The following is a 26951-nucleotide window of genomic DNA, read 5'->3' as shown; positions in this document are numbered from 1 at the left end:
CAGCATTCCTGCCCCTCCATCGCTTCCCCGGGAGCCCCTGGCAAGAGCGGTGCGCGGCCGACCGGGCTGCCGGGGCCGGCAGGATAGACATCGATATATTTTAAAAGGGATCCCGGGAAGTGCGGCTTTCAGGGCCCGGGGGGAAGGAAGGCGGGAAGAAGGGAGGAAAAGAAGGGAGGCAGGGAAGGAAAGAAGGAAAAGGGGCGGACGAGGACGGCTGTTCCCCGCCTCACTCCCTCCCCCGCTGGGGCTCCGCCGGCGGCGCTGCCGCCGCTGAGCGCTGGGAGGCGGCAGCGAGTCCCCGCCGCCGGATCCGCTTGGGCAACGCGGACGGGCGAGCTAGACTTTTACCTTTTCTCTCTTTTTTTCCCGTTCTCACCCACCATGCTGTGGACGCCGCTGCCCGCAGGGGACGAGCGGCGGCTCAGCCCGGCGCCCTCCTCCTGAGAGGATGCGGGAGGCGCGGCCGGGACACAGCTAGCGCGACCTGCGCCGCTCCCCGACCTCCCCCTCCCGCGTCCCCGACCACCATGAGAGAAGAGAGAGAAGCTGCCGCGGCGGCCGCCTCCCCGCACGGCCCCGGCAGAGCCCCGCAGCCCTGCCCGCAGCTGGACGGCGCGGAGAGCCTGCGGAACGGATACGTGAAGAGCTGCGCGACCCCGCTGCGCCAGGACCCCCCGAAGAGCTTCCTCTCCCTTCTGCTCTTCCCTGCCGCCTCCTCCTCCCGGGCTCGGCTCGCCCTGGGCGTTCTGGCCGCCGCTGTCCTCTCGCTCCTGGCCTTTCCCGGCCAGGGCAGCGCCCGGGAGCAGCAGAACGGGAGCAGCTGGCGGAGCCCGCGGCTGCTGCACGCTTTGCTGTGCCTGTCCCGCTGCCTCAGCCCCTTCTTCAGCATCGCCTGTGCCTTCTTCTTCCTCACCTGCTACCTGGCCGGCGGCCGGCGCGGGGAGCACGGCAGCGGCACTCCCCGCTGGTGGCTGCTGGCGCTGCCCCTGTGCTGCTACTCGGGGGACTTCGTGGCGCTGCAGTGGCTGCTGCCCGCGGAGGGGCACGAAGAGGAGCCGCAGAAAATCTTAGGAAGGCTGCTGACGGTGCTGGGCTCGGTGGCAGCGCTGACCCTGCTGCAGAGCTCCCTGAAGTTGCGCCGGAGCCTCCTCGTCTTGGTTTTCTCCAGCCTGGTGTGGCTAGTGCCGCTCACCAGCCTCCACTCTCTCCCCCCAGTCCTCAGACCGCTGCTGGCCGGCGCGGCCGGGGTGGCAGGCTGCCTCCTGGCACTCTGTGGCGGGGAGCACGGCATCTTCTCGGCTCAGAGCCGAGGAGCGCACCACCAGCATCATCGCCACCCACGGCTCCCCAGCGTGGAGGAAAAAGTGCCTGTGATCAGACCCAGGAGGAGATCTAGCTGCGTGTCCTTAGGGGAAACTTCGGCCAGCTACTACAGCAGCTGCAAAATGTTTAGGAGACCCTCGTTGCCTTGCATTTCCAGAGAGCAGGTAGGTTTCTTCGAAACTTGAGAGAGAAACTTTCCGAGGAATGAGCGCCACTCGTTTGTCCTAACCGCTGTGTGTCTGTGCTGCATGTCTGCTCCCTGCCAAACTCCTGCCAGAGGAGGGAGGGAAACGTTAGTCCCTTAGCGGGTTTCTCTGCTCGGTTCTGCACAGTCGATATAATCCTTTATTTCTGTGTGGGAGATAAATCATCGTAATGTATTTGCTATAGGACAGAAGGGTCGCTCGCTTTTTATGCGATCTTAAATGTTAAATAGCAGTTCTTATTGATTAGGACAAAACCTCAAACCAGACATCTTCAGCTACCAGTTACCTTGTCATTGTGACTGCTTCTTTTCCAAAGCCCCTCACCTCTGCTTGTGGCAGATTTTACGAGAGAAAGAAACCACAGCTTTCTAGCTGCCCGGCACTTCTGGTTCTTCCCGCGTTCTATCGACAAACTGATTGCCAAGTGCTAAAGAAAGGCCAGGTTTTGAGGGCTATTTCTCACATATTGGCGTTGTTTGAGCGGCAAGTCCTTCTGCCTTGAAGATTACTGTCGCCTGTTCCTCTGTCTCCCTCTCACCCTCTCTTCCTCGCTCCACCTAAGTTAACGTTAGTTTTGCGTTGGTGGGTTTTGAGAAACCTCTTTTTACTGAAAAGAGAGCTGTTCTGTAGGGTCTGGAGGAATGCCCGAAACGCTCAATTTTCTTGAATGGAACTCTGTTGGTTTCTACCTCCCGGAAAACTTTTCAATGAGTCTTGTTTTTTGTAGCGTAAACCCCCGTGCGTGTAGGGGAGTTTGTTTTTATTTGGGCACTTGCACGTCAACTGCAGGAACATCAAGTTGTACTGGAACTGGCCCGAGGCTGCTGCAAGTGGATTATCAGCTCGTTGTAGGAGGGAGAATAAGGGAAGTGTATTTAATAAACGTACAAGTGAGCAGTTTTGGGGAAGTGATTGTTCTGCACAATCCCCTATTACTGTCGTGGCTGAAATTCATGGGGGCTAAATGAAATTTTCTGATTTTGCTTTGACATGTGTTCTATAATTGCACTTCTTGTGATTGATTGTGAATTAGGTCTGAGGAGGTGAATCTGAAACGCTGGAGTAGTTTCCGAGCGTTTCCCCCCTGCTTTTGCACAACAGAATTAATACAGCAGTAACTGTTTTTGTATAAAAAGTTAAAAAGCAAGTATGCTGTAACAGGCTTCAGAAATAATTCAGTAAGTTGTATATTATCTAATGCATACAATGAAAGAAACATTAAAATATTGTACTAGCAGTTAAGATATGTAGGAAATATTGTATAAGAACTTTGTTTCCTTCCGGATGGTAAATGCTTCTTTTTTCTATCACATTAGTCTGCAGTACAGAAATCTCAGAAAATGTGATTTCATTAACCTTTATGGATGATAGAAGATATTTGTTCATATGCAAATTACTAAAAGCTTCCTTTAACATTCCGCTCACTTCTGAAAGTTATGCACGTATTTCAAGTTAGGGCATTCATTATTCTTCAAGCAACATCATAAATGTCAACTATAACTAAATACATAGAATTTATTGGCAGTACTTAAATCATACGTGTTCATAATAAAATGTGTTTGGTAGACTTCCAGAATTTGATATCTTTGTTGTCACTAGATGTGAACAACAAAGGGATATGGAGGTCTTCATTTTCCTAATACTCTATTATGCTTTACAATAAATATTTGTATTTTGTTAAGCACAGTTTAAATGGGACTCACAGATAATTGTTCTGTACTGTATTTTATATGCAACTTTACAAGGTTAGGACAGGTTAAATCCTCTGATCTCCTGTCTGACTTGGAGAGAGATCAGACATTGCAGAACTGATAAAACAACAATTGTTTGGGCAGGAGGAGGGAGAATTAAGCCCGTAATGTGTGACTTTATTTGAATAAACAGTACAAGGTTTTTATATTGCTTCCTTGAAACTGAAGGATTGTATGCACTTAATGCTTTTCAGAGAGCATTTATTGTGTGCGTTTTCTTAACGGGCTGATTACATGTTTTGCACATCTTTATAAAATATTACAATGGTTCTTTTCCAATATTAATATTTTAAGAGGGAGTTAATGAGCATTGTTAGGAAGATAACTACAAGGAATGTCCTGCAAGTCCACCATGACAGGAGTACTTTGACAAATGAGAGCTAAGTTATTGTGATTCTATTAGATGTATTTTGTGTGACTGTTATGAACATCTTTTATGTAGAGGTTTATGTCAAATACAGAATCACAGGTTGGAAGGGCACCCCAAGGATCATCTGGTCCAACCTTTCTTGGCTATATCGCTGTCTAGACAAGATAGCCCAGCACCCTGTCCAGCTAAATCTTAAAATTGTCCGATATTGGGGAATCCACCACTTCCCTGGGGAGATTCGTTCGATGACAGATTGTTCTCGTTGTGAAAAAATTTTCTCTTGTGTAGATTTTAATTACTCTTTGAGGAAAATAGGGAATGTTAATATTGACCTTAAATTTTCAGTTATGTTTTTTTATTGATGAGCTCCAGCCAACAATTCCAAGGGATTTGTGTGCATGGAGCAGGAAGTGGGATGGAACCTGAACACATAGGTATGTGCAACCAGTACTGTGTGCACACAGAAACTGGATATAGGTAATGCCGTTTTCTGGGACAGAAGTGGAAAGGGGCCCTGTAAGCATGATCCTGTAAAAGTTTGCTAGTTCAAGCAATCCTAATGACAAATATTTAGATTATTGCTTTCTGTATGTCAACAGGTGCAGCAACTATACTGCTGGATGGTTGATAAAATTAGACTGCCTTTATTCTTATGTTTTATATGAGCATCCATATTTACTTTAGCCATCAAAGTCTGAAAATTCTTGCTGTGTGTGACTTCAGTACATATGTCTGGCAATGTAGTTTGAGATGGGACAAAAGAAACTTGAATGATTATATCTTTAATTTTTTATGTAAACATACATAAATGCCATTATCAAATATATAAATACACATAGAAGAAATAAATATGGCTAAAATTAAGGCTAAAAATTGGGCACTTGAAATGTCTTTCCTGAACTCAACTGTATTAACACTTCTGCTCACAGAAATTCTTGTGATTTTAGCAGTAAACAGGCTTTTTGTATACTTCTGTATTCATCTTTGACTTGGAGAGGAAATGCAGTAAGACTGCAGTATTGATTGGTATTTCAGATTTTGTGTAGGTCATATTTTAATTGCTTATGTTAATTGGATACTAGTCTGTTAGCTGTACCTATTGCTACTGATATCAAAGGCTTTCTCTTTATTGACTATTGCATATTTAGCACTTAATTTCATAATTTTTTTGTCTTAAAGCCAAATCAGAATTGGGAATCTAAAAGATGCTTGTCAGTCTTGCAGGTCGTGTAAAAGCTGACCTGAAAAATACGGTAGTAAATTTTTGTTTAAGTTGGTGGTGAACATGTATATGAGAGCAAACAACTATGTGTAGGATATCATACACTAGAGCTTCTCAGAATCCAGAAAGAATGTGGGATTTCTAAAATTAATATTTTTCCTTAAGTAAAAAATAGGCTTTCCTAATTAAATACAAATGATAATTGTCCAAAACAGAGCTGATACTTCTAGTTACCTAACTAGGTTCAAACACTTAGGAAAGCTGTGATATTTCATGGACAAAGGCTGCCTTCATGTTACACTGTGTTAATCGCAGGAAGAATTGTTCTGTGGTTAAGTTTGTTGGATTGACTACCTCCTCTCCCCAGTTTCTATCTAAGCTATCTCGTACCTTTGATGTATTACCTTAGGAAGATAAGGACTTGATTTCAAGAGTCTAAATATTTGTGTAACTTAAAATTAATGCAGTTCCTTTTTTCTTAGGAAATTTGCATCTGTGTCTGTTACCTATTTGTGAAACAAATTATACTTTGTTCGTAAGGATTCAGGGTATAAATTTCCTAGTGCAGAAGCCGTCCATTAGTGTGTATTTTAGTGTCCTAAAACTGTTAAATTCAGATACTGTTTGCAGCCTAGAAACATGTGAACCTTTACCTGTCAATTGCAGCTAATAACATGAAACGCAATACTTCTTGCTATGTATTTGACAAATTAGCTCTTTGATGTTTTAAGTTTCCCTCTCGTGATTACGATGGCTGTTACAACCGTTGTACCTGCATGTCAAGATGTGTTTGTGTTGTGAATAGAATCTTCATATTGATTGGGTTTGTCTTATGGGGAAAAATCAAGGTAGGAATGTGTTTTGATCTGTGAATGTGATCAATTTCAATGAGATACAACTGAGTGTGAGGAATGTGCAAAGAGAAGGATTACATGGTGAAGCAACAGACTTGGAAAACTTGCTGCAACTCTATTTTGGATGAGTAGGATTCTATTGTTTCTCTCTGGTTCTTTCTGACCTTGACAAAGTATTTTGTGCTTGATGAAATAAGAAAACTTTTGGTAAGAGTTGCTTCACTTCCCCCGCCCCCCCCCATTCAAGTTATATGTTGTATAGTTTTATTCTTGAACTGTTATACCACAAAGAAAAGATGATTTAAGTATGGTTTGTCCGTAAAGAGATCAGAGGTTAAGATGGTACCCTGGGGCAAAGTGACCCCCAGGGTTGTGCAGTGGCTCACAGAGAATGACAAAAAAGGGTATTAGGGAGACTGAGAGCAGTTAAGAACTCCGTTAGCTAAATTTACCTTAGGCTGGCTTTTAGATATCCAATACTTGGTGGCAGCTGATATTCTGCACAATTAAAAGCATGGAAGCACCTCTGTAAGGTGTCAGTGTAGCAAAGGAGGTTGACTGTTTCTTCAGGTGTGTTTTCCTGGAAAAAAAATGTTAATGGGGAAAGGAAGGAGACGAAAGACAACTGCTTTGTAAGTGCTGGAGAAATTTGGTGAAAGGTGAGTGTGTCATGTTACAGAAGTGACCAGAGGGCCAGTAGGAAAGAAATGGAAGAAATCATAAGAGACAGTTCCAAGACTTGCATGATTGACTAGGTTGAAGAAAACTAGCAGGATAAATTGGATAAAGTACTAATACTCCGCTCCAGGAAGATTTTTAAATTTATGAAAGAAACTTGTGTAGATGAGGAATGAAGGGTTCCCATGAGAATCTAGAATGACAAAGAGAACAGCCTCCATGCTGAAGCTTGCGGACAGTATATTCTGTGAGGTTAAATATGAAAGGGAAGAGAATTGCAAGGACTTGGGTATATTCTCCTCAGAAAAAGACTCATTGTGTGGCACAGTGTATGTTGTGCATGTATATGCCTGTCAGTATAATCCTAAGAGTTGAACTTGACCAGTGGAACTGATTGAATAGTAAGGCCTTAGAAGATCCAAATTGCAGCAAGTTTTATGAAAAAAAAAGGTGAGTGGGGAAGTGAAGAGACCCTAATGGAATATGCCCCAGGGCAAATCTGCAGTGCAAGCTGAACTCTAAGAATCCACATAACAGTGTCTCATGTCATGAGAATGGAGGTGGGGGGTGGAGTGGGGAGTCTTAAAACCTGTGACATTTGATAGGAAAGCTGTATTTTAAAAAAGCCTTTTTCCTTCTGTTTTTCCTTTCCAATACCTAAAAATGAAAACTTCATGCAGCTTTATCATCCTTCAAACAAATCACTGAACAAAGCTGACTGCAACTATTGGATGATATTAGTTGCTGAAGATGGGAAAGAGTAAGTCTTTTACTTTTGTGCAAAGATAAGGATTACAGTCAGGGAAACTGGGAGATGAAGTTTGTTTTATCATTGCTGCAAAAACTTATTGAGGAAAACAGATGAGAAACTTCTGCCTGCCAAATGAGGAGGGAGGGCAGACAACAGGAGACTACAGACACAGAATATTTTGCTGGGATCTCACTGAATTTTTCGAGATAAAACTATGTGGAGAGCAAGCTGAAAGAATGGGAATAAAGGGGAGTGAAAGGATATGTTGAATTTCAACATGTCCTTTCCAATGGGTGAAAACAATGCTTAACAAGATGGAAAACCACAACAGAATAAATTTTAGTGGTGAAAAAAAAGGGGGACTTTCCTGCAGCTCAATAGCAGAAATGAAAATTTAAGGTTAAAGCTAAGGCTGGGATTGGTCAGGGCAGACTGCATGACATATATTGATCGTTAGTGAAGCATTAAAAGGATCAATAAGTTTAAGGATCCAGTGGAAGCTAAAGTGTACTAGAGCCTTCAAAACAGATAGGAGCCATGGATGTTAATAAATTAGAGTTCAAAGGGTTATGAATAAACTGAGAGTTGATGGTATTTGAGGAAGGGAAGTGTGAAAGAAGTGTCAGAGAAGTCTGTGCGTAAGGAAGATCAGTTAAGTGAATGGTCTTACTGGTGAGTGCTACAAAGGAAACTGTTCTAGGAACTAAATACCCCATAACAACACGTGACTGCTAAAACAAAGTGACAGCTTTCAGAACAGTTTTATATTTGAAAATAGATCATACAGCTTTGGGAAAGGACATAATTCATCTAAATACACTCAACAGGTGACCAGGAGTAAGTTTTGATGTGTTGGTCCATCCTTACTTTTTCATAATCGCTTTTATATGTAGCACATTTCTTTGAAACAAGTGCAAATTTGTTGGGAAAGGGACAGTTTAGGCCACAAATATGCTAGTAGTTTTTTTTATATCCTTCTATTTGTTTGACAGTTCAATATTTATGAAAAAACAGTGCTGTTATGCAGAACATTAATGACCACCAGTGCTAACCTCACTTTGCACAAGAGGATGTGGAAAAACTTGGCATATTTCCATTTAAATGACTGATTTAATGGTTATACTGACAAGTTTTGTTACCCAGTATTGAGTTGCCAACCTTAGTATACTTCCCTTTATGCAAACCCATATACCTTCACTAAGTTAAAGACATATTTGCAGCAAACATTCCATTTGTTGTTAATTTGAAAGAAGTTTGTTTTATGGACTATGAAAATTATATTTTTCCTGTATAATTTACTGTTTTAAAGTTATTCAAGATACCATAACAAATTTACCAAATGAGACTGTATTTGATTGCTTTAGATTTGGGTTTGAGAAATCTTTTCTCTTTCCTGAGAAACATTCTGGGCCTTTGGGTATGAATTAGCAATATAGGTATGTTGGTTTAGCTATATTCATGCTGATCATAGTAACTGAGAAATACACATGGGGTTTAATTTGAGTTGAGTACATTCACTATGCCCAAAGCAGCCAGTGCTGCTCCCCCACCTCAGAGGAACTGTAACTCTGATAGGTGGTGATACAGCAGGACTGTGTCACACCTGCCTGTTTATATCTATTGTCAGTACAGTTTTATCAGCAAAGTTCATAACATAAAATAAACCTTTCTAAAAATGTGTGGAAGTTAAGGTTAGCAGAAGAAAGTTTCATCAGTTTTATTGGAATAATGGCTTAACTGTGACTCCTTGCCATAGGCACTATGGTGTTAGAGTGTCTCTTTAACCTTCATTATTGCTCATGTTACATTTCCTTTTTGTTTAATTAACCCTTTTTAACAGGATAGGTGCTAAACTAAAGACTTAAGAAGACATTCTTACAGCAGGCTAAATGATTGCATCTTCAGCTTAATTTTTTTTAACAATATGATCTAAAATTAAAAGCCTATATTTACATTTAAGGTCTTTTTAATTTTCTTAGAGCCAGTTGATATTACAGATTCAATCAAGACATATTTTTAGGATTTTAAAATTTATTTCTTTTTCTCCTTAAGCATTGCTTTGTGGTACCTGTTTGCCACTTCAAGGATATAATTTTGTTCCTTCTGTCTAGTAGATTGTTATAAAAGAATTCTAAATTTCTAGGTACTGTTTGTTACTGATCTAGAATAAGAAGTGCATTTTAAAGAACAGGTATCAGTGACTTTTTCTAGTACTTTCTGGCTTTCCAGAATAGTTTCTATCCTTTTACAGAAATTGCTGATACATCTACTGTTGTTCAACATTTGATGATTGCTAAACAGTAATCCTCAGATGTCTCATTATTTTCTGTGTGAGGGCTGTGTGTGGGCCAAGCAGCCTCACACTGAGAGCTTTACAAGCAGAGATGGCCTCTTAGATGGGCTTGTAACTTTCAAAGTGAACTGACTTTTTTGTGAGGCAGGAATTGATCTCTGTATTCATAGGACATCGTTATTAGTTAATAAAACCCAGTGTCATATGTGTAGTTCAACGATGCTACCTCTGGAAAAAAAATGTTTTTGAGAGAAGTCTTAAGCGATTATTGTCTTCATTAATGTTCACAGTAGCCCTCATTTCATTTGATTTGTCACCTAGAAGTGTAAGGTGTAAATACACTCACAGGCTCTTTGATAGTCGCTCTTGCAATTCTGTAGTATCCTACACATTCTCCCTCCCTTAGAATTATCCTCATTGCACGGTATGAAGTTAAATTTCACTTAATTTAAACTGCATTTTTGTAGATACAAGCAGTTATAGTCTTACGTGTGGGTAGTAGGGGAGGGAAATTGTGTTGAAACCTGAAGGTGTGATTAGCAGGCTGAGAAAGTTTAGATCCTGCTGTGCCTGTGAAACACCATCTGCTCTGGCACTGAGTGCCCTGAAGGAATTGGCTCAGATTAGAAGGAGTAAAGGCACAGCTTTCCTCTTGGCTAGTCGGATCTGCAAGAAACAGACTTTATTTTGCTCAGGGAAAGATGAATGTTGATCCAGCTTAAACTGTTTCCATTGAGATTGGCCATACAAAAGGGCACTGAAACACAGATGTGCTTACTATGTATTGCTGCTTATAGACAGGGGCTTGATTCTTCCTAACATATTAGCATAGGATAGAGTAGTATATTTCATATCGTAACTAAAAAACATAAACAATCTCATCTTGTCCATTCTGTATGTGTCCTCTCTCTGTGCTAATTTCAGTTAACTCCATTTTTGGGTCAGCACAGTATCCTTTTGGAGATCACTGAAATATGCTTACAAAGCAAATTTCACATGAATCTTACAATGAGAGAATTTCCATAGATTATGCACACAGATGTTTAGGCATCTTCCAGTTTTTCTGTTTTTTAATTTAAATAGTAAAAAGCTGTGGAATGTTACTTAGGAGCTTTCAGATGATTAAAGAATGATAGTATATCTGTCTGAAGTTAAAGTGAGTTATTACCATGATGTAATAGCAGCTTTTTGCTATTATGGTAAAACACAGTTGAAAGTATTTTGAGTATAAGTATCTGTTAACTTATTTTTATGTAGTTGTAGAAAGCATTAGTTAGAATTTATATGAGCATTTCTTGCTACTTTTTTATTCACCATAGCAGAATGTTTCCATGCTCTGGTAATATTGAAAGTCTAATTTTTCCTTCTATTTGGAGTCTCTGCTTGAACAAGTTTGATTTAGAAAGAAGAGTTTGGAACAGCTTTTGTGTTAATGACTAGACTTTTTTATCATTGCTTTTAATTAATTTATTTTTCATAGCTGGCAGCCTGTTTATTAGATACCAAAAAATTTTAGAGAAATTTACAAGTGGTTTTCTATAATGTTAAGATGAAGATAAGAAAATGGGAGTATCTGAGCAGAGGCAGATGCTGGTTATTGCTTTTAAGTGTGGCCTGTGTTTTCAAATCCTCTGAGACAATGACCATCATATTGCAGACATCTGCAAAATGGTCTTAGGAAGAAAAGTTTGCTTCAGTCTATGTGTGAAGGATAAGAATTTATTATGAAGAGTAAAAATCAAAACTGGCTAAAAGACCCATTTTTAATATCATTAGGGATAAAATTTCCACACAAATTCATTTAGAAATTGGTACTCATATGTAATTATGAAATTGGTTCCTTGGTCAGGAAAGTGTTTTACAACCTTAGGAAATACTGTTTTATGTAATAGAGGTGCCATTTCAGTCATCTGCATAAGTCAGTACAGCTTTAATGATGGATCTATAAAGTTGTATTTAGTCTTATGTAATTTTTCTTTTAAAAGACTAGTTGCTGTTAAAATCTCATTGCTAAAATTTGTAAGTCTTCTATGCTTGCCTTACCACTTATTCTAGTAGGAAGCTCCCTAGAGTCAGTAGGGTACTTAAGCCTTCAAGTGGAAAAGAACATGTGTTTTGCAGTGTTTAAGGACTGAGATTATAGTTCTTACTTGTTTAAAAATTCACAGGGTTTAGTGTAATTTATAACTTTAACTCCCTAATAGCAAGTGTTAACACTCTTGAATACATTGTTCAAGCTTTGTTCCTTTCATCTGTCTGGTGATGGAGAGGGTTGCTGTGCCTTTACAAGACACATCCTTATTTTTAATTGCTTGTGCCTTGAAACTACAAAAAATATAATTTTGCAAGAGATTAATGTTTAATAGTAAATTGGTTACTTGCTTGCCCTTTTTGAAATTTCAGGTATTTTTCTTTCTCTGTCTTTATCTTTTCTAATTTTGTGATAATTTTAACACTAATGTTAGTGTTTGTTCTTTCTCTTCCTATGTATTACAATATCAGTACCACAACTTGGTCCAAAATTACAAGTTTCTTTTTCACCAGAGACATGAAAATATTCTGACTCAAAATATTTTACTTTTTTAGAAACCTACCAATCAAATTATTTTTGAAAAATAATATAGAATATTTGATAACATACAATTTTTAACATACAAGAATTAAATACTTACTTGCATTTACAGCATTAAAATTTTTTAAAAATCTCTTACTTTGGTACACGAAACTGTCCATTATTGAAAAATTATACATAATTAGATTGCATTGAAGGAGGTATATACATTTATTTTTTACATAGTCATGCAGGCCTTATCCTTTACCTTGATAGTATTGGATACTGTAAATTTCTTTTTTTTTTTTTTCATTTTGTTCTCTTAGTTCTGCAGGTTAGATGCAAGGTGGTCACTCATCTGCTTCATTCTCCATAAACATGACTGCAAGTTTATTTGTGAGTTCTGAGCTCTTACTATGCACACTTTGGTAGCTGTAGCTTATTTTTTTGCTGCCCAAAGAGAATCTGTATGTCTTCAGTAGTTTCAAAGCTGAAAACCATATTTATTTCCTGGATGGAGGGAACAAAGGTTTTCTAGATTGGTTTGTTCGTTTTTTGTTTTTGTGTTTTGTTTTTGGTTTGTTTTTTTTTAAAGACTAAACCTTTAGCCATCTTGTTTATGTTTTGCCTGACTCTCTTCTATGATAAGCAAGAGTGGAGGTAGAAATAGGAGTAGTATCGACTAGAAGTGATGTAGTTGTAGCAAAGTAGCTGCTGACTAATGATAATAGATGTGACTCAAATTAAATACTGAACATCTTGCTTTCTTCACAAATGAGGGAAAGAACTGGAGGATTTGTATATTCCTGTGATGTTTTAGAGCTATAAAAATCTTTTCTTGATATTTATAATGCCAACATGGAATTTAATTGAGGTATTTCATTCTGATTACGGCTTGGGTTGTAATAGGATCCATAACAGCAGAGGAGTATTTTCTGTCCTGATGCTTGAGCTTTACTTACCTCCACGGGGCAAGCATGTTTAACTGGACTTTTTTTTCTTTTTCAAGGAAATTTTGAATGTTATTTCCAATTTCTGAGTAATGCTTTTTTTCAGCATGTCTGTTAGATTCCCAGCTGTGTCCCAGGCCTGTTTTTCTTTCCGTTAGCTCTGTTTCACTCTTTGACATGTTCTGTAGTGATATCCCAGCAGATTTCAATAAGAAGAGTAAGCCAATAAAAGCCAAAGTTAAAAAGAGCAGCGAGTTCCCCACATTTATCTTGTCACAAGTGTCATTTGGGAGATTACCCAGCTTGGTGACTAGAGCTGTATTTTTCTTCTGGTGTTCCAGGTATTGCAGGAGACTGAGCTGGAGAAAAGTATATGATGGTGGATTCCATAGCTGATGGATTGTTATAAGGCAGATGAAAATTCTGAGTATTGCAAAAGTACTAAATAATTAGTATTTGGATAATTTCCATGCCTTGTAGAGGCTTACATTCTATACTAAATGGTCTTGCTATATATCAGTTATGTAACTTAAATGGTTAAGTCCTTTGGTGCTTTTGTTCATATTTAAAATATTTTTTAGTGACCTCTGACAAAATTTGTATGTGCACGCTCTTCTACTTGGTTCTAACCCAGGCATCTAAAAACTCATTTTATCAAAGATGTCCTTGGAAACCATGTTATATTTTAGTTTTGGAGAACTGGTCTGAAACTTCAATTCCATAACCTAAAGCTATAATGTGGCCCATGAATTTTCTTCGGGCTCTCTAACCCCTTGGTGAATACAGTTAGGGTGGGAATAATATGTATCCCAGCATAACCCTGTAGCAATAGTTTTATTAGTCTGTGCTGGTTTGCTTCCCTCCCCTACGGGATATTTGGGTTCCTCAGCATGCCTTGTGTCATCCCAGGTTTTCTGCCTATCATTGCCTCTTTATACCTGAAACTTCTTGATCTCTTCTGGAATTTTCTTAAGACATACCAGACCACTTCCTTTATTTTTTTTTCCTTAGCTGGCTTTCCATTCAGTTGAGGAAAATGGATCTAAGGTGAAGAAAATATTCCTTTGTTCTTTTCTTCTGCCTCCCTACATAGTGTGTGAGTACTGGAACATCAGATCAAAGAGAAATGCAGGTGCATGGGAAAAAACCTAAGAGATGATGTAGAGAAAAACAATATTAATCAAGTAGAAAAGCCTGATGATGGAAATGTCTGTCTCTGAGATGCTAATGAATAGTTAATGGATGACTAAGCCAGAGGAATTGATTATATAATATAAACCTTTTGGTTTCTTATTTTCTTTGTAAGTAGAGTTGCCAGTGCATACCTGCATACTGGTCATCGGAGTTTTATTTCAGGCTGCTCATTTGTCTGTACCCATGGGAGTTTTGGCCTAAAAATCAATATTTTGGTTTTTTCGAATATGGTTAAATTATGATACTAGATTTGAACTTGAAGGCTTCTCAAGAAACCAGAGAAATCATGATGTATTTGAAAGAATGGGGCTGCCATTTACTGGAAAATCAGTATATCTTAGATCTACTGGTAGTGCACTTCTAGCATGATGTGAACCTGGCCTCCTGAGAGAACAAATCTTCTGGGAAAGGAATACTGCAGTCCTTAACACGGCCTGCTTCCTGCACCTTCACATTTTTGATACCTAGTTCTCTTTAGTAGTCAGGAAGCTGCTGTGGCAGGTTGTTCTGACTGGCTGTCATCTGTCTACTTCAGAATGGTTGAGGGGGATTTCCCACTTAAAAGTGCAGTGGGTAGATCAGTTTTTGACTCTGGGAGACTTTTTCAGCAGTGAATTTCATGTGTCTTCTGCCTTGGCGAAGTGTTGCCCAGAATTTTTAACAAAAAACAAACAAACAAAAAAGCCCTACCAAAATCCACATAACTTTTATCTTGCCTTTTTGCTTTTTTTGTGGCCCACAACTATTCCCATAGTACAGAAGAACAGTTATGTTTTTTACACCGGATAAGCACCGATGTCAGAAAACTCTGTGCTGAAAATAGTTTGTTTCATGTTTATTCATGTTGTGAAATGACAAAATTCAAAATCACATATAAAAATAAACTGTAAAATAATCTATGTTTTGTGTGCAATATATGGTCAGACAGGTCAGCATTTGTTTGTTTTTATTAATTTTTTTCCTTCTAAAATGTGCAGTTTCCCTGCAAGATAGCCTACTGATGAGACCCATGCTCTCTACTTTTTTTTAGATCAAAATGTGATTTTTGTATTCCTTTGTGTATACAGTAACTGTTTTGTGATATGTTTTAAAAACGATGTTCTTATTTATATATACTTATACAAGAACAAACATCTATTTGAATTGAATGAGAAGTAGTTTAATAGATACTCTTGATGTTTATATTTAATTTACTTTGACTATAATGTAAAATCAGGAAAATTCTGTAGCTATAAAGTTAAGATCAATGCTTTATGTAAAATCTGTGGTAGACTAATTTTTTAAATTTAAATTGTGCCAGAAACTTTCAGTGGCGCAAATGCAAATTAAAAGATACGTTACTTTTTTTAAATTTTATTTACAATTATTTTCTTTCTTGTATTTTCCTTCTCAGTCAAAAATAGGAAAGGCAGTGTAGGCAGCTGCCTCAAAGGTGTGAGAAAACGAAAAAGCCCGCACAAAATATCGCTGTAAAAGTTAGTTAAAGATGAGCCAGGTTAACTGTAAAGATGTTACTCAAGGGTTAAGCTCAGTTCGCTGGCTGCTGAGTGAAACAGGATGCAGTGACTACATTGTCAGACTGCTGGTGTGAGTGCAAACAGATGAGGAAATGCTGGATCAGGCACTTCAGCAACTTGGGCTGTTACCTAGGAAACCGCTTGCGTCATACTTGCCAGCAATTAGCTTACAGTTCTTTTATTTTTGATAGTGTTGCAAGCTGAACTCCCTGGTACAAAGGAAAAGACTGGCTTCGTCTCAAGCCGTTTGGTTGTGACTGCGGCTGCAGAAGTCATGAGAATTTGTGAAGCGGATAAATTGAAAAATTATTTAAACTTTCCAGCCTACTTCTCTAAAGTATGTTGTAGCTGGGCTTGCTTCTCAAATATGTATAGTCAAATTTTTGTAATCTGTATGAAAATTATTTTCTCTAGTTGCCAAAATTAAGTGCTGGAAGTTTGACCAGCATTTTGGACATCACCACCTTTTCCAACAACCTGAAGTATTTGTTTGTGCTACATTTTGAAAACATTTTTTTCAAAAGTAGTGTTACCTGAGGCTTAAACTCTAAAGGAAGTCATTCTAAATTCTATATTGTTCTAAATCTTTTTTTCTGTTATGATTAAAATTCAGTAACTTCCAGTAGTTACCTAGCCTCTAATATAAACCAGTTAGTGTTGAAAGCAGTATGTGTTTTATCTCAGAAATTCATCATATCTTCTGCATTTCTCTTCAAAACTGTAAACAGTTTTACAGTAACTGCTTTAATATTGATGGATGTTGTTAGTATGGGTATTGCCTCATGGCTAGCTATGGCTGGAGGGTTTTTTTAAAGAAAATCACATGGAAACCAGCAGCTTAAACCAAAAGTGTTTATATTTTTATTTTTCTGAGGTTTTTTCCCATAGGAAAACACGTGGAAAAACTTAGATTTTAACAAAATAGAATTATAGCATACAGTTGAAGGCCAGACTTTTTAAAATGTCAAGGTTAATTCAGAATACAGGTGCTTCTGTGTTTGTGTGAAGCTCAAAAATTCAATATATTTTATATGTTTGAATACTAGGTTTCTCAAATTATTTTGGAAGGATTCCTCTGTATAACCCCCTGCTTTTTTTTTTTAACATGTTAAAATAATAAAGCAAAAAAACAACAACCAAATCACCAAACCTTCCCACCCCATTGCAAGAAAAACACCCCAAAAAAGAAACACTACCAAAAAAACCCACCAGACCACCACCAACCAACTTGAAACAGAACTTTCCCCTCCCCCCATGCCTGAACCTTTGAATACAACACTTAGAAAGATTGAGTATCTTCATTTCTGCACATTTATGATAAATTAGCTTGGCGGTAAGAGTCTGGCAGGCCATATTTTTAGGGCATTTTTTGGACTGTATGCCAGTGGCATTTATGGTTAGCTGATCTCTGAGGCTGCATTCCAAACAGTGATCACTGTCTACATGGCCCAGGATCTTTATACAGGTTTCTCTTCAACTGTATTTTACCTAAGTAAAATAAATACAAATCAAAATTTTGTGGAGGTGGCTAAAGCACTGGAATGGCTTTATAATAGAAGAGTAGCTGGTTTGGCTGATAGTTCAGAGTTGTTTGGCTGACTTGTCCAGTCTCCCTCAGTCATTACATGTGGCCTCTGCTTAGTTTATGCTGTATTTGGTGTCTGCTCGTATCAAATCAAATGCAAGTTATGCAGTTTTACTGTTGCAATCAGTGAATATTAGGACTTAAACCTGTATGACCAATAGACAGCTAATGTAGATGTTAGCAAAGAAAGATCTGGAAATCACAGTTTTGAATTTTGTCCTTAGTCATCTTTATCCCTTCAATTCTGGACAGTAAAACAGAGGCTAAGGTGTCATCAGGTCACTGTTGAGTCCATGAGTGTATATCCAGTGATTCTGCCATTTATTTATGACAATTCCTGTAAGTTATGCAATACATTACATATATAAAATATTTTGGTTTATTTATTTATTTTAGATATATTTATATTTTGTTTTATTCTTGTTTAGTATTTTAGCCCTGTAAGCCTTGTCAGTCTTCTTTCAGTGAAGGAAATGGGAGTTACATGATCACATACTTATTTTTTTCCTGCATAAATTTTAATACTGTTTAATGATCTGAATTTACTCTTCATTCGGTCACTTGTTAGCTATTTTCAAAATGATTTTATGAGCTGATAACTTGCAATTGTTGTTTTCTGAATTCTCAGCTAGACTGCTTGGTATACATGCATGTGTCAAAAGATAAGTCTAATAACAGATGGTGCTGGATGCTACTTGGCTATTTCATCTTCAGGCATTACAGTAAGGGACTGCAGGTTTTGTCAGCAAAGTAGGTGACATTTTGCCCAATTCTTGTGGGAACATTTGTTTTATATCTGTTTTAATCCCATGACTTCAAAAGTCAACTTGTCTAATATTGTTTATTCAGTAACTTCTAGAATCAGTCAGATAGGTGGGTGATATGAAAACAAAAAGGCATTAAGGTCTTCCATCTTTTTCTGATTGCGATTTTTACTGTGAAAAGCAAATCAGTAAAATGTTTTTGCAACTCACACTATAAAGTATTTTGTAGAAAATGCCACTGAAAACATGAAGGAAGTGACTGATAATCGATTGTTTTTTTCATGTATGTAGCTAAAAGGGCCAGCAGGCAGATCACCTTGCATGGAAAGTTTTGTGCATTGGAAATGTTTCCACGCTTTTCTGAACAGCGCAAAGGGATGTTTTCTTTGTTTTGTGTCTTCATCAGATGGTTATGTTCCTATATGATCATTAGAATCCCCTAAGATGGGCAGCCTTTAAAAAATATTATCATAATTATTCCCATTGTCTTATTTGAATAACTTTCTTACAGATCTTTTTATTTTCAAACTATCTTTGCCAGTAATGTGGTTTTTTTGTTTCCATGTAGTCATTAAGATCAATAGAGGAAATTATGCAGGCTTAGTTCTGTTTACTAGCTCCTTTCTCCTGATATTAAAATCTTCCTCTTTCCTATCAATAGGAAGTTTCTCTACATCTCCACCCGAGAACATCATAACTTCAGTGTGTGGTAAACCTGTCATTGGGCTTCTCTGTTTGTTTTGGATTTTCAGAGAATAAAAGCTAGTGGGAATAACTGCAGAGAAATACCGTAGCTATCTCTAAATTTTCCTGGCATGTCACAAGTTTTCCTTTAGTATTTTGTGATTTTTGTAGTTTATTTGTTTTCTGTGTCCAAGTAACTAACTTGTCTCCAGTTTCTTCAGTATCAAGTTTTCTCTCATTGTGTTTGGTGTCCACATAGAATTTGAGTCCTTAACTGGTCAATAAAATGTAACAGTTTGCTAAAGTCTTGTGGAATAGAGAGCTAATTTCTCATTTTCATTGCCTGAGGTTACAGTTGCAGATGATTTTTCTCAGCCTTTATGTCTTGCTATATTTTCCTTCTGCAATAGCAATTTTATAAGCATTTTTGACTTAAAATTTTATCCTCTGTATACTGTTCCTATTAGACGAAATGTTTCAGCTGAGATGCATGTTGGAGGTCAAGACTTCCAAGGCTTTTAAAATCAAGTAACTTTTCTATACCTCCCTCCTTCTTTCTTCTTTCTTTCTTTTATAAAAAATTGGAATGCTGACCTCTTGTATTTGTCTCTGCTACATTCTATCTTCCCACCTAAGTCTTCCTCATTGGTCCTTCACATGTTGGTGGTTTTTAGGTTGGGGGTTTCTTTCTTCTTCCCTTTTTTTTTTTTTATCCCCTCATAATGCCAGCAGCAGAACTAAGTAAAATCCATTGTGCAACTGCAGGATTTGTAGTCTGGGAGGTAAAATTGCAGTGCAAGTGTTGATTAAAATTTTGAGTTATGAGGTCAGAGCATAATAATTTTTTGATGCTAAGAACTGTGTCCAACTTAGATTAATTTTTATGTAGTTGCAAAATAGGAATTATGTTTTTCGGGGTTTTTTTTTTGTTTTTTTTGACCTTTGGTCATATTGTTTCTAATCTGAACACCTCTGCTCAAATGTTCCAACTCCCTGAATGCTTTATGGTGCTGACACTGAAAGGAGTGGTCCTTCCCAGCCCTTTCTGTTCATTCCTGCCATGGCGCCATTCCCCATTGTGCTGACACACGCATTCATGAGACTACACAGTGAACTAAATTGGGGAACTAATCCATGTTAAAAGTAATCAGTTCTTTCTATAGCTCCTTGCCACGTGTCTGCATGAATGCCTTTGCTGCATAAGGGAGGGAGCGACCCAGGGATGGGAATGAGCAGCTGAGGGAGGGCAGGACTGATGCTTTATTGTGGCAATGCCAAGTTGTGCTGATTTAAGAGAACTAATGGCACTGCTGTGAAAAGAATGGATGTGTTCGAACTTCCCAGTAAATCAGTCAGAAAAGCATCCCCTCATGCCCAAAAGCCTCTATATTTTTTCTATGTCTTGAGTGAACTGTATACTCTGCACTGTCTATGCAAAGTAAAGGAACAAAATGCTTAAAGATTGGATAGCTGATATATGGTGAACAGGTACTTAAAGCATAAGATACTAACCAATTGCAGCCAGATGTTGTACCATGCTTGCAACATATAACTTTATCTGCAAAGTTTTCACAAAGACCTTGAGTGGAAAGGTGCAATTTAGATATTTAAGTGAGAGTTGTAAGTAAATGAGGCAGAATGTTCATTTGAAAAACACTTTAAGAATCATCCCACATTCATAGGTGAGAACAGAATAAACTAGTGAAAAGCACATGAGAATCAGATTCTTCCAAATACCAGACTATTTGGCACTCATTTAAAACAGTGTTTTAGTACTCTACTGTTTATGTGAAAATTCCTCATAATTTTTGGAGTGAAGTAAAATGAAAACATTATAAAACTGTAACAACACTTCTGTGAGTCACCTTATGAGTCTTGGACTCTTCTCAATTCATCATGCATTGGTCCACAAGACTTAAATGTGTAACATGGTAGTGAAGAAAAGCTATTGCCTGGGACTGCAGAAGTGGAAGTCCTCTCATACTGAATTGGGAAGTATATCTGCCCCTATTTGGTGCTTTTATGTGATGGTTTTAGATAAAATAAGTTGCTACAGCAAGGAAGCTTCTGTCCAGCTCTTGGCAGTAACACTCCTTGGTTCTTCATTTTCATGTTGCCAAAAATTCACATATGTGACAACAAGAAATAGGAAAATATGATCAAAATGTCAGTTTCTCATTTATAGTTCAAGCCCAGACTGAGCTTCATGGGGCATATAGGTCCCATGACTTTGTTCCTGCCAGAATTCCATCCGGTTTACAATTTTTAATGATGTAGAATTGTGCAATTCAATAAGGTATCACTTACTACTTTCATAATAGCTCTTAGTCTGTGGCATATTCATTTCACAGAATTATCTGCTTATATGTTCTGTCCCTCACTCCACTAGAATCACCAGTGTAAAAGGCATTAGCTACTGTGATGATTTTTTACAGAAGTGGTTGGGTGTGGAGAAATGGAAGCAGGCCCACCACGTGTCTCATTTGAGATTATGAATAAATTCAGCTGTTGGGAAGGATGCACAGATGACTTCAGGTATGTGTTTCTGTTGTGAACTTTTTAGTGTTCTCTTCTTCAGTCTGCTGGAGGTTTACAATCAAAGAGAAAATTGTCTGCAGTCCTGCTGTTTTGAGTTGTTAGCTCTACTCCTTTATTGAACCTGAAATGTTAAGTCTTGCTTTCCTAACAGAAGGACAGTTTCTCATTACCTAATTATTGTTATTATTTTCCCTCAAAATAATGTTCAGGAAGATAAAGAGGAAATTTACTCTTGATTAAGTTCAGATTTTTTAAACAAAAACATTGACAAAAATGTTGATTACATAGATGCTTAACAAAGATCAAACTCAAACATGGGAGAAGGGAGAGGGAGATGAAAAATAAACTGGAGAGAAAGCTTTAATCACACAAAGAAACTTTAGAAGCCTAAAATTTGCAAATAAAGCCTGATGCTGAGCTGAATTCACTTCATAATATTTTATCTTCCACTTCAATTGCTCCTAGCCAGAAGATGGAGTTATAACACTTTATTTTCATTATGTCTAATAAGCATTTTTTTAGGTCTTTATTTATTTGCTAGTGATTATACAAGATAATGTGTTCTAGACAATGTGGTGTGAAGTATGAAGGATGTGCAGGGTCCTCTCTCGTTGGAATTCCCAGAATATCATAGAATCATAGAATTTTTGGAGTGAAAGTAATCTCAAAGATCATCTAGTTCCCACTCCACTGTGTGGGCGGGGACACCTTTCACTGGATCAGGTTACTCGGAGCTCCATCCAACCTGTCCTTGAACACTTCCAGGGATGTGTTCTGTGAGATCTTTAGTAAGTATGGCTAGTGAAAACATTAGAAATATATTATAAGAAACAGTTGAGGAGAATTATTGTGTCAGTTGGGCAAGGACTTTTGAATAGTGTGGCTCTTAGCAGTCATCCATTACAACAATCCTACAGTGGCAGGAAAAGGGTCACAGAGACTACTATTTGTGATGGCCCTGAAACAACTGTATGCAATGCTGCTAATGGTACAGTTAAGACAATTTGCAGCATATTGTAAAATCTGCTCAGTAAATTGGGTGAATGTGGGTGGATATTTTGCGTTGAATTCCTTTCTGCCATTAATTGTTTTGATAAATTCAACATTTGGAAATGTAGCCCACAAGCCTTAAATTTTGCCCAAGATCTTTGTTGTGGCTGATGAACTGCCACAAGTTTAATGCTCTGTGAATTTAGCCAGTGTCTCCTGTAAATGGTCAGTGCCTTCAGTGATATAACCCAAGGCCAGAGCAGGCAATTCTAATCCGATTTCCCTGCTTCATTTTCTAAACCACAATGTCTAGGGGCCTCCAGTCAAAAATCTGTCTTTCTTGTAAGTTACAGACTTTGTTCTCAATGCAAATGTCCTGTGTACAGATTCAATTAATTAATTAGCTTGGTTACAGTCCTGTGTGATTTGGGGAAAATTAAAGATTATCCTTTTATCTATTGGTCAGAAACATGCATCAAATGGAAGCAATTTCAGAATCTCTTAAGTGTTTGCTTTGGTAGTTAATACAGAGCTTGATTCACAATAAAATTAGAGAATTTTTTCCTAGGTTAAAATGCTAAAAAAAGCTACAATACATTTGTATATTTAGGTTTCATTATACATAAGAGAGTTTTAGTCTCTTTTTTCTTGGAACACTTGTAAAGTAAAGTATTCTAATTTTGCCAAAATACTTAGATAGTAGTTTTAGAAGACAATATTTTGTCAGAAAATGTAAACTAAGTATTCAAAATGTTTCAAATTAGATTGTTAGAACATTGACTTTGAAGTTTCAAGGAAAAAAACCATACATATGCTCCAGAATTCCAAAATTTTATAACAAAGAAAAAAAAAGAAAATTAGAACACCCAACATTCACAGAACATATGTGATTTTCCCACCCCATTTTCAGATCTATGTGTTTAATGACTGACCTTTTATGATATGTCTAAATATTGTAAAATGCCCTGTGTTTTCACACTGAAATCTCATAACTTCAAAGCAACTAAACAGTTTTTATATTAGTAAAATTATTGTCAATGTCAAAAATATCATCAAAATAATTGAAATTAAATGATAGCTTTTGCGTTTTGACATTTAAAACATACTTCTTAGTATTCTGACTAGTTTGAAAGCCTCTATGAACTGGGCAGCAAGTTTTTGTTTAAGCAGTTGTAGTAATTTTTAGTGACTATTTGTGCACACTGAGAAACTGCATTTTGTAGTTTGCGATGTAGTAGCTAATTTTCCGTGTCCTGAGGCAGTTAATTAAAACCGTTTGTGTGATAGTGATAGTTAACATCACTTAAACATAGTAGTGTGACTCTTAAGATGCTTGGAAGTCTGAAGTTTCCACATCAGTTTTTTTAAACACTAGTATGAATTTTTTAATTGAAGAGTTAAGTCTATTGAACTGTTTGATTCTGCAAATGAATCAGCATTTTTAAGTAGCTTTTACTAGTCTTAACCAACTCATTTTTGTGAATTTCCAAATTGTTTCCTCTAAACATATTTCTTAAAGTTTTAGCCCTGAACTTGCACTGATCCTTGAAATCATAGTCCTTCCAAGAAGTTAAAGCATCTTTTTAGCTATGTAAATCTAACACTTAAGTTTATGATACAAGTCAAAACATCTTGAAGAAATAATTTCTTTTTTCCTGTTTTATCTTTCTGTTACATACTAATAAAAGATACTGTCATGTTGGGTCAGAATCCCAGGCAGTGCTACAGACTTGGAGAATAGTGGCTGGAAAAGTGTCTGGTGGAAAAGGACCTGGGGACACTGGTTGTTCACAGCCAGCTGCACATGACCCAGCATGTGCCCAGGTGGCCAAGAAGACCAGTGGCGTCCTGGCTTCGATCAGCAATAGTGTGTCCAGCAGGACCAGGGCAGTGATTGTCTCCATTTACTTGGCACTGGTGAGGCCACACCTCAAGTCCAGTTGTGGGCCCCTCGTGACACGAAAGACATTGATTTGCCTGAGGGAGTCCAGAGAACAGAGCTGGGAAAGGGTCTGGAGCACAGGTCCTATAAGGATTGGCTAAGGGAGCTGGGTTTGTTTAGACTGGAGAAAAGGAGACTCAGGGGAGACCTCATTGCTCTCTACAGCTACCTGAAAGGAGGCTGTAGCCAGTTGTGGGACAGTCTCTTCTAGGTAACAAGTGACAGGACAAGAGGAAATGGCCTCAAGTTGCACCAGAGGTGGTTTAGATTGGATGTTAGGAAAAATATTTTCATGGAAAATGTTGTAAAGCATTGGAACAAACTGCCCAGAGAAGTCATCATCCCTAGGAGTGTTCAAAAAATGTGGATAGGGCACTTGAGAACATGGTTTAATGGTGAATGTGGTGGCAGTGCTGGTTGATGGTTGGACTTAATAATTCTGTGATTATATGATTGTATTTGGACTTGGTAAAGAATTTTTGTTCCCTTACCACAGATGTCTGTTTTAAAGGTTGTCTCTGCAGTGGCTATTCTGACCTTCTTTTTGGATCTACTTCTATAGGGTAATTTATTTGGTATATAACCCTGTGAATTATGACTTCAACATTTCATAGATGTAGACAAATTTATGTGTGTGCATGTAGTGTATGTGTGCACACATTCTAGATAATTCAAATACCCTTTTTGTCATGCAATCATTCATAGAATGGTTTGGGTTGGAAAGGGGCCTTAAAGATCCTCCAATTGCCCCCCACCCTGCAATGGGCAGGGATATGTTCCTCTAGAACAGGTTGCTCAGTGCCCCCTCCAGCCTGGCCTTGAACACTTCAGAGATGGGACATCCACAACTTCTCTGGGTGACCTGTTCTGGTGCCTCACCACCCTAACAGCAAAGATTTTCTTCCTAACATTTAATCTAAACCTGCTCTCAGCTTGAAGCCATTCCCCCTTGTCCTGTCACTATCAGTTGCTGATAAGGAGTCCCCTTTGGCCTCCTTGTAGGGCCCCATTTAGACACTGGAAGGTTATGAAGTGTCCATGAAACCTTCTCATCTCCAGACTGAACAGCCCCAACTTTTTCAGCATGCAGTATTTGTCCCGACTATCTTTGAATTTGTTGGTTTATTTCAGTGAAATCTGACAGAGGATAAACATTCAACTCCAAGTTGCCAGGTAATCTAGTCCTAGGACAGAAATTCCAAGGATTTCATCATCTGTGCTCCTCGCTGAACTACTTACCCATTTTACTGGAAAAGGGTGTTTGTTGTTTTGATATTCCGTATTGTGATGCTTATTTGAGTTTTGGGAAGATGGTCTTCTGTGTAGTGAAACATGACTGTTTATTTCTTGTCATGTTATAGGACTTAATTTGTTGTTCTACAGTCTTTGCCATTTGTCTAGCAATGACAACTCCAAGATAAATAGAATGTTTCCTTGTTTATTGGCTAATTTATTTATGCTCTGAGCCTTTCTTGCAGAGACTGTAACTTCTTGCAGAGACTGTAACTTCTTTTGTTGTAGCAGACTCCTAGTGGCAATGGCTGTTCTTTGGAGAGGCATTCAAGCAAGTTCTGACTTGGCAGGAGGCCTGATTCACTGCTGTCGGGATGTGAAAGCAAGTTGTCTCACTGCGGTTTTATTTTGTGTTGTACCTATTCAGAAGTAAAAGGACAGGTCACAGTGTTTCCTTGGGAGGCCCTGAATAGTAAAATGGACAGCAGACAAAAGGATGAAGCAACGAAGCTTGGCTTTTCAAGGAAAAGATGAGCTTTCATAGAATTTCTTTTCTCAAAATGACCAGAAGGTGTGAAGTTTTATTGATTCCACTAACTTTCCTTAGTTTTTTATGATGCTCAAAGTAATTTCCCCCTCTTTAAGAAATGGAAGGTATGTGAATGAAGTATATTTCTCATTGTATCTTCCAGTTCACATTCTGTTTGCAGATAAGGTGTTTTTTGTGTTTATGGTTTATTACCTTACTCAAATGCATGTGTTGTCTGTTTCAGCAGCAAGGTAAATTTTTTGTTTGTTTTAAAATTAACTAGTTAACATTTATAAAGGAGAGGGTGAAAAAGGAAAAAAGACACTTACTTAAAACTTGTTCGTTTTCAAGACCAGTTATTAGAACAACAAAGTTAATCTCCAAGTAAGTCTTACCTCTTTATGGGACACAAAGCTGGCTTTGTAGGAGCATAATTCTGCCTAGAATTCTGTGAAGTGTGTGCTTAGTGCATAGGCTGCATTTTTGGTAACAACTGCTCATTTGTTTCTGGCTCTTCGCTTCCTATCCCAAGTCTTAGTTAAAAGATTATCCAGTTGGCTTCTAAATGTCTCTGGGAGGTTTACCAGGAGTTAGACTTAAGACAACAGAGTCTGCTGGTGGTGCTGTCCATTGAAGTATGGTTGAATTGTGTTCTCAAAGTATAGCAGTAATTTGAAAAGCTACTTGTTCCCTTCAACACCTTGACTGTTTCCAGATACAGCAGTAAAAAAGTGATGCTTTGTTTCCCAAGGGTATTAGAAGACTGGAAACTCAGTTTTCAGCTGTCACGATGAGAGATGTGATGGGAAGTAAATTAGGAATCCTGGAAAAGTTGACTTAGAGTCCAGGTACAGGCATATAAATCAGAAAGCAAGCTGAAGCAATTTCTGAACTCTGTCTGATTCAATGAGTAAGGCTTTCCTGAGTTTAGTAGAGCTATTTCTTCAGATCTCTCTGCTTGACTTAGAGATAAACTGCTTAGACCTTTGGGTGGTTGGAATGTTTCAGTTTGGGGTCCTATGC

At 38.2% G+C, this 26951-nt stretch overlaps 1 protein-coding gene across 1 annotated transcript in view; it reads left to right on the top strand.

Annotated features, from left to right (window-relative positions):
• Positions 1-298: 298 nt before the first annotated feature.
• The window catches only part of PDE3B (phosphodiesterase 3B), an 85530-nt gene continuing 58877 nt past the window's right edge, over positions 299-26951 (top strand). Inside the window, exon 1 of the mRNA XM_071558902.1 lies at positions 299-1490. Coding sequence (XP_071415003.1) covers positions 531-1490 — 960 coding nt within the window. The 5' untranslated portion in view covers positions 299-530. The remainder of the gene's footprint in view (positions 1491-26951) is intronic.

The sequence above is a fragment of the Pithys albifrons genome, chromosome 6, assembly GCF_047495875.1.
Source record: "Pithys albifrons albifrons isolate INPA30051 chromosome 6, PitAlb_v1, whole genome shotgun sequence".
Taxonomy (NCBI): domain Eukaryota; kingdom Metazoa; phylum Chordata; class Aves; order Passeriformes; family Thamnophilidae; genus Pithys; species Pithys albifrons.
Note: the sequence above shows the minus strand (reverse complement) of the source record. Positions and strands in the feature narration are given on the sequence as shown.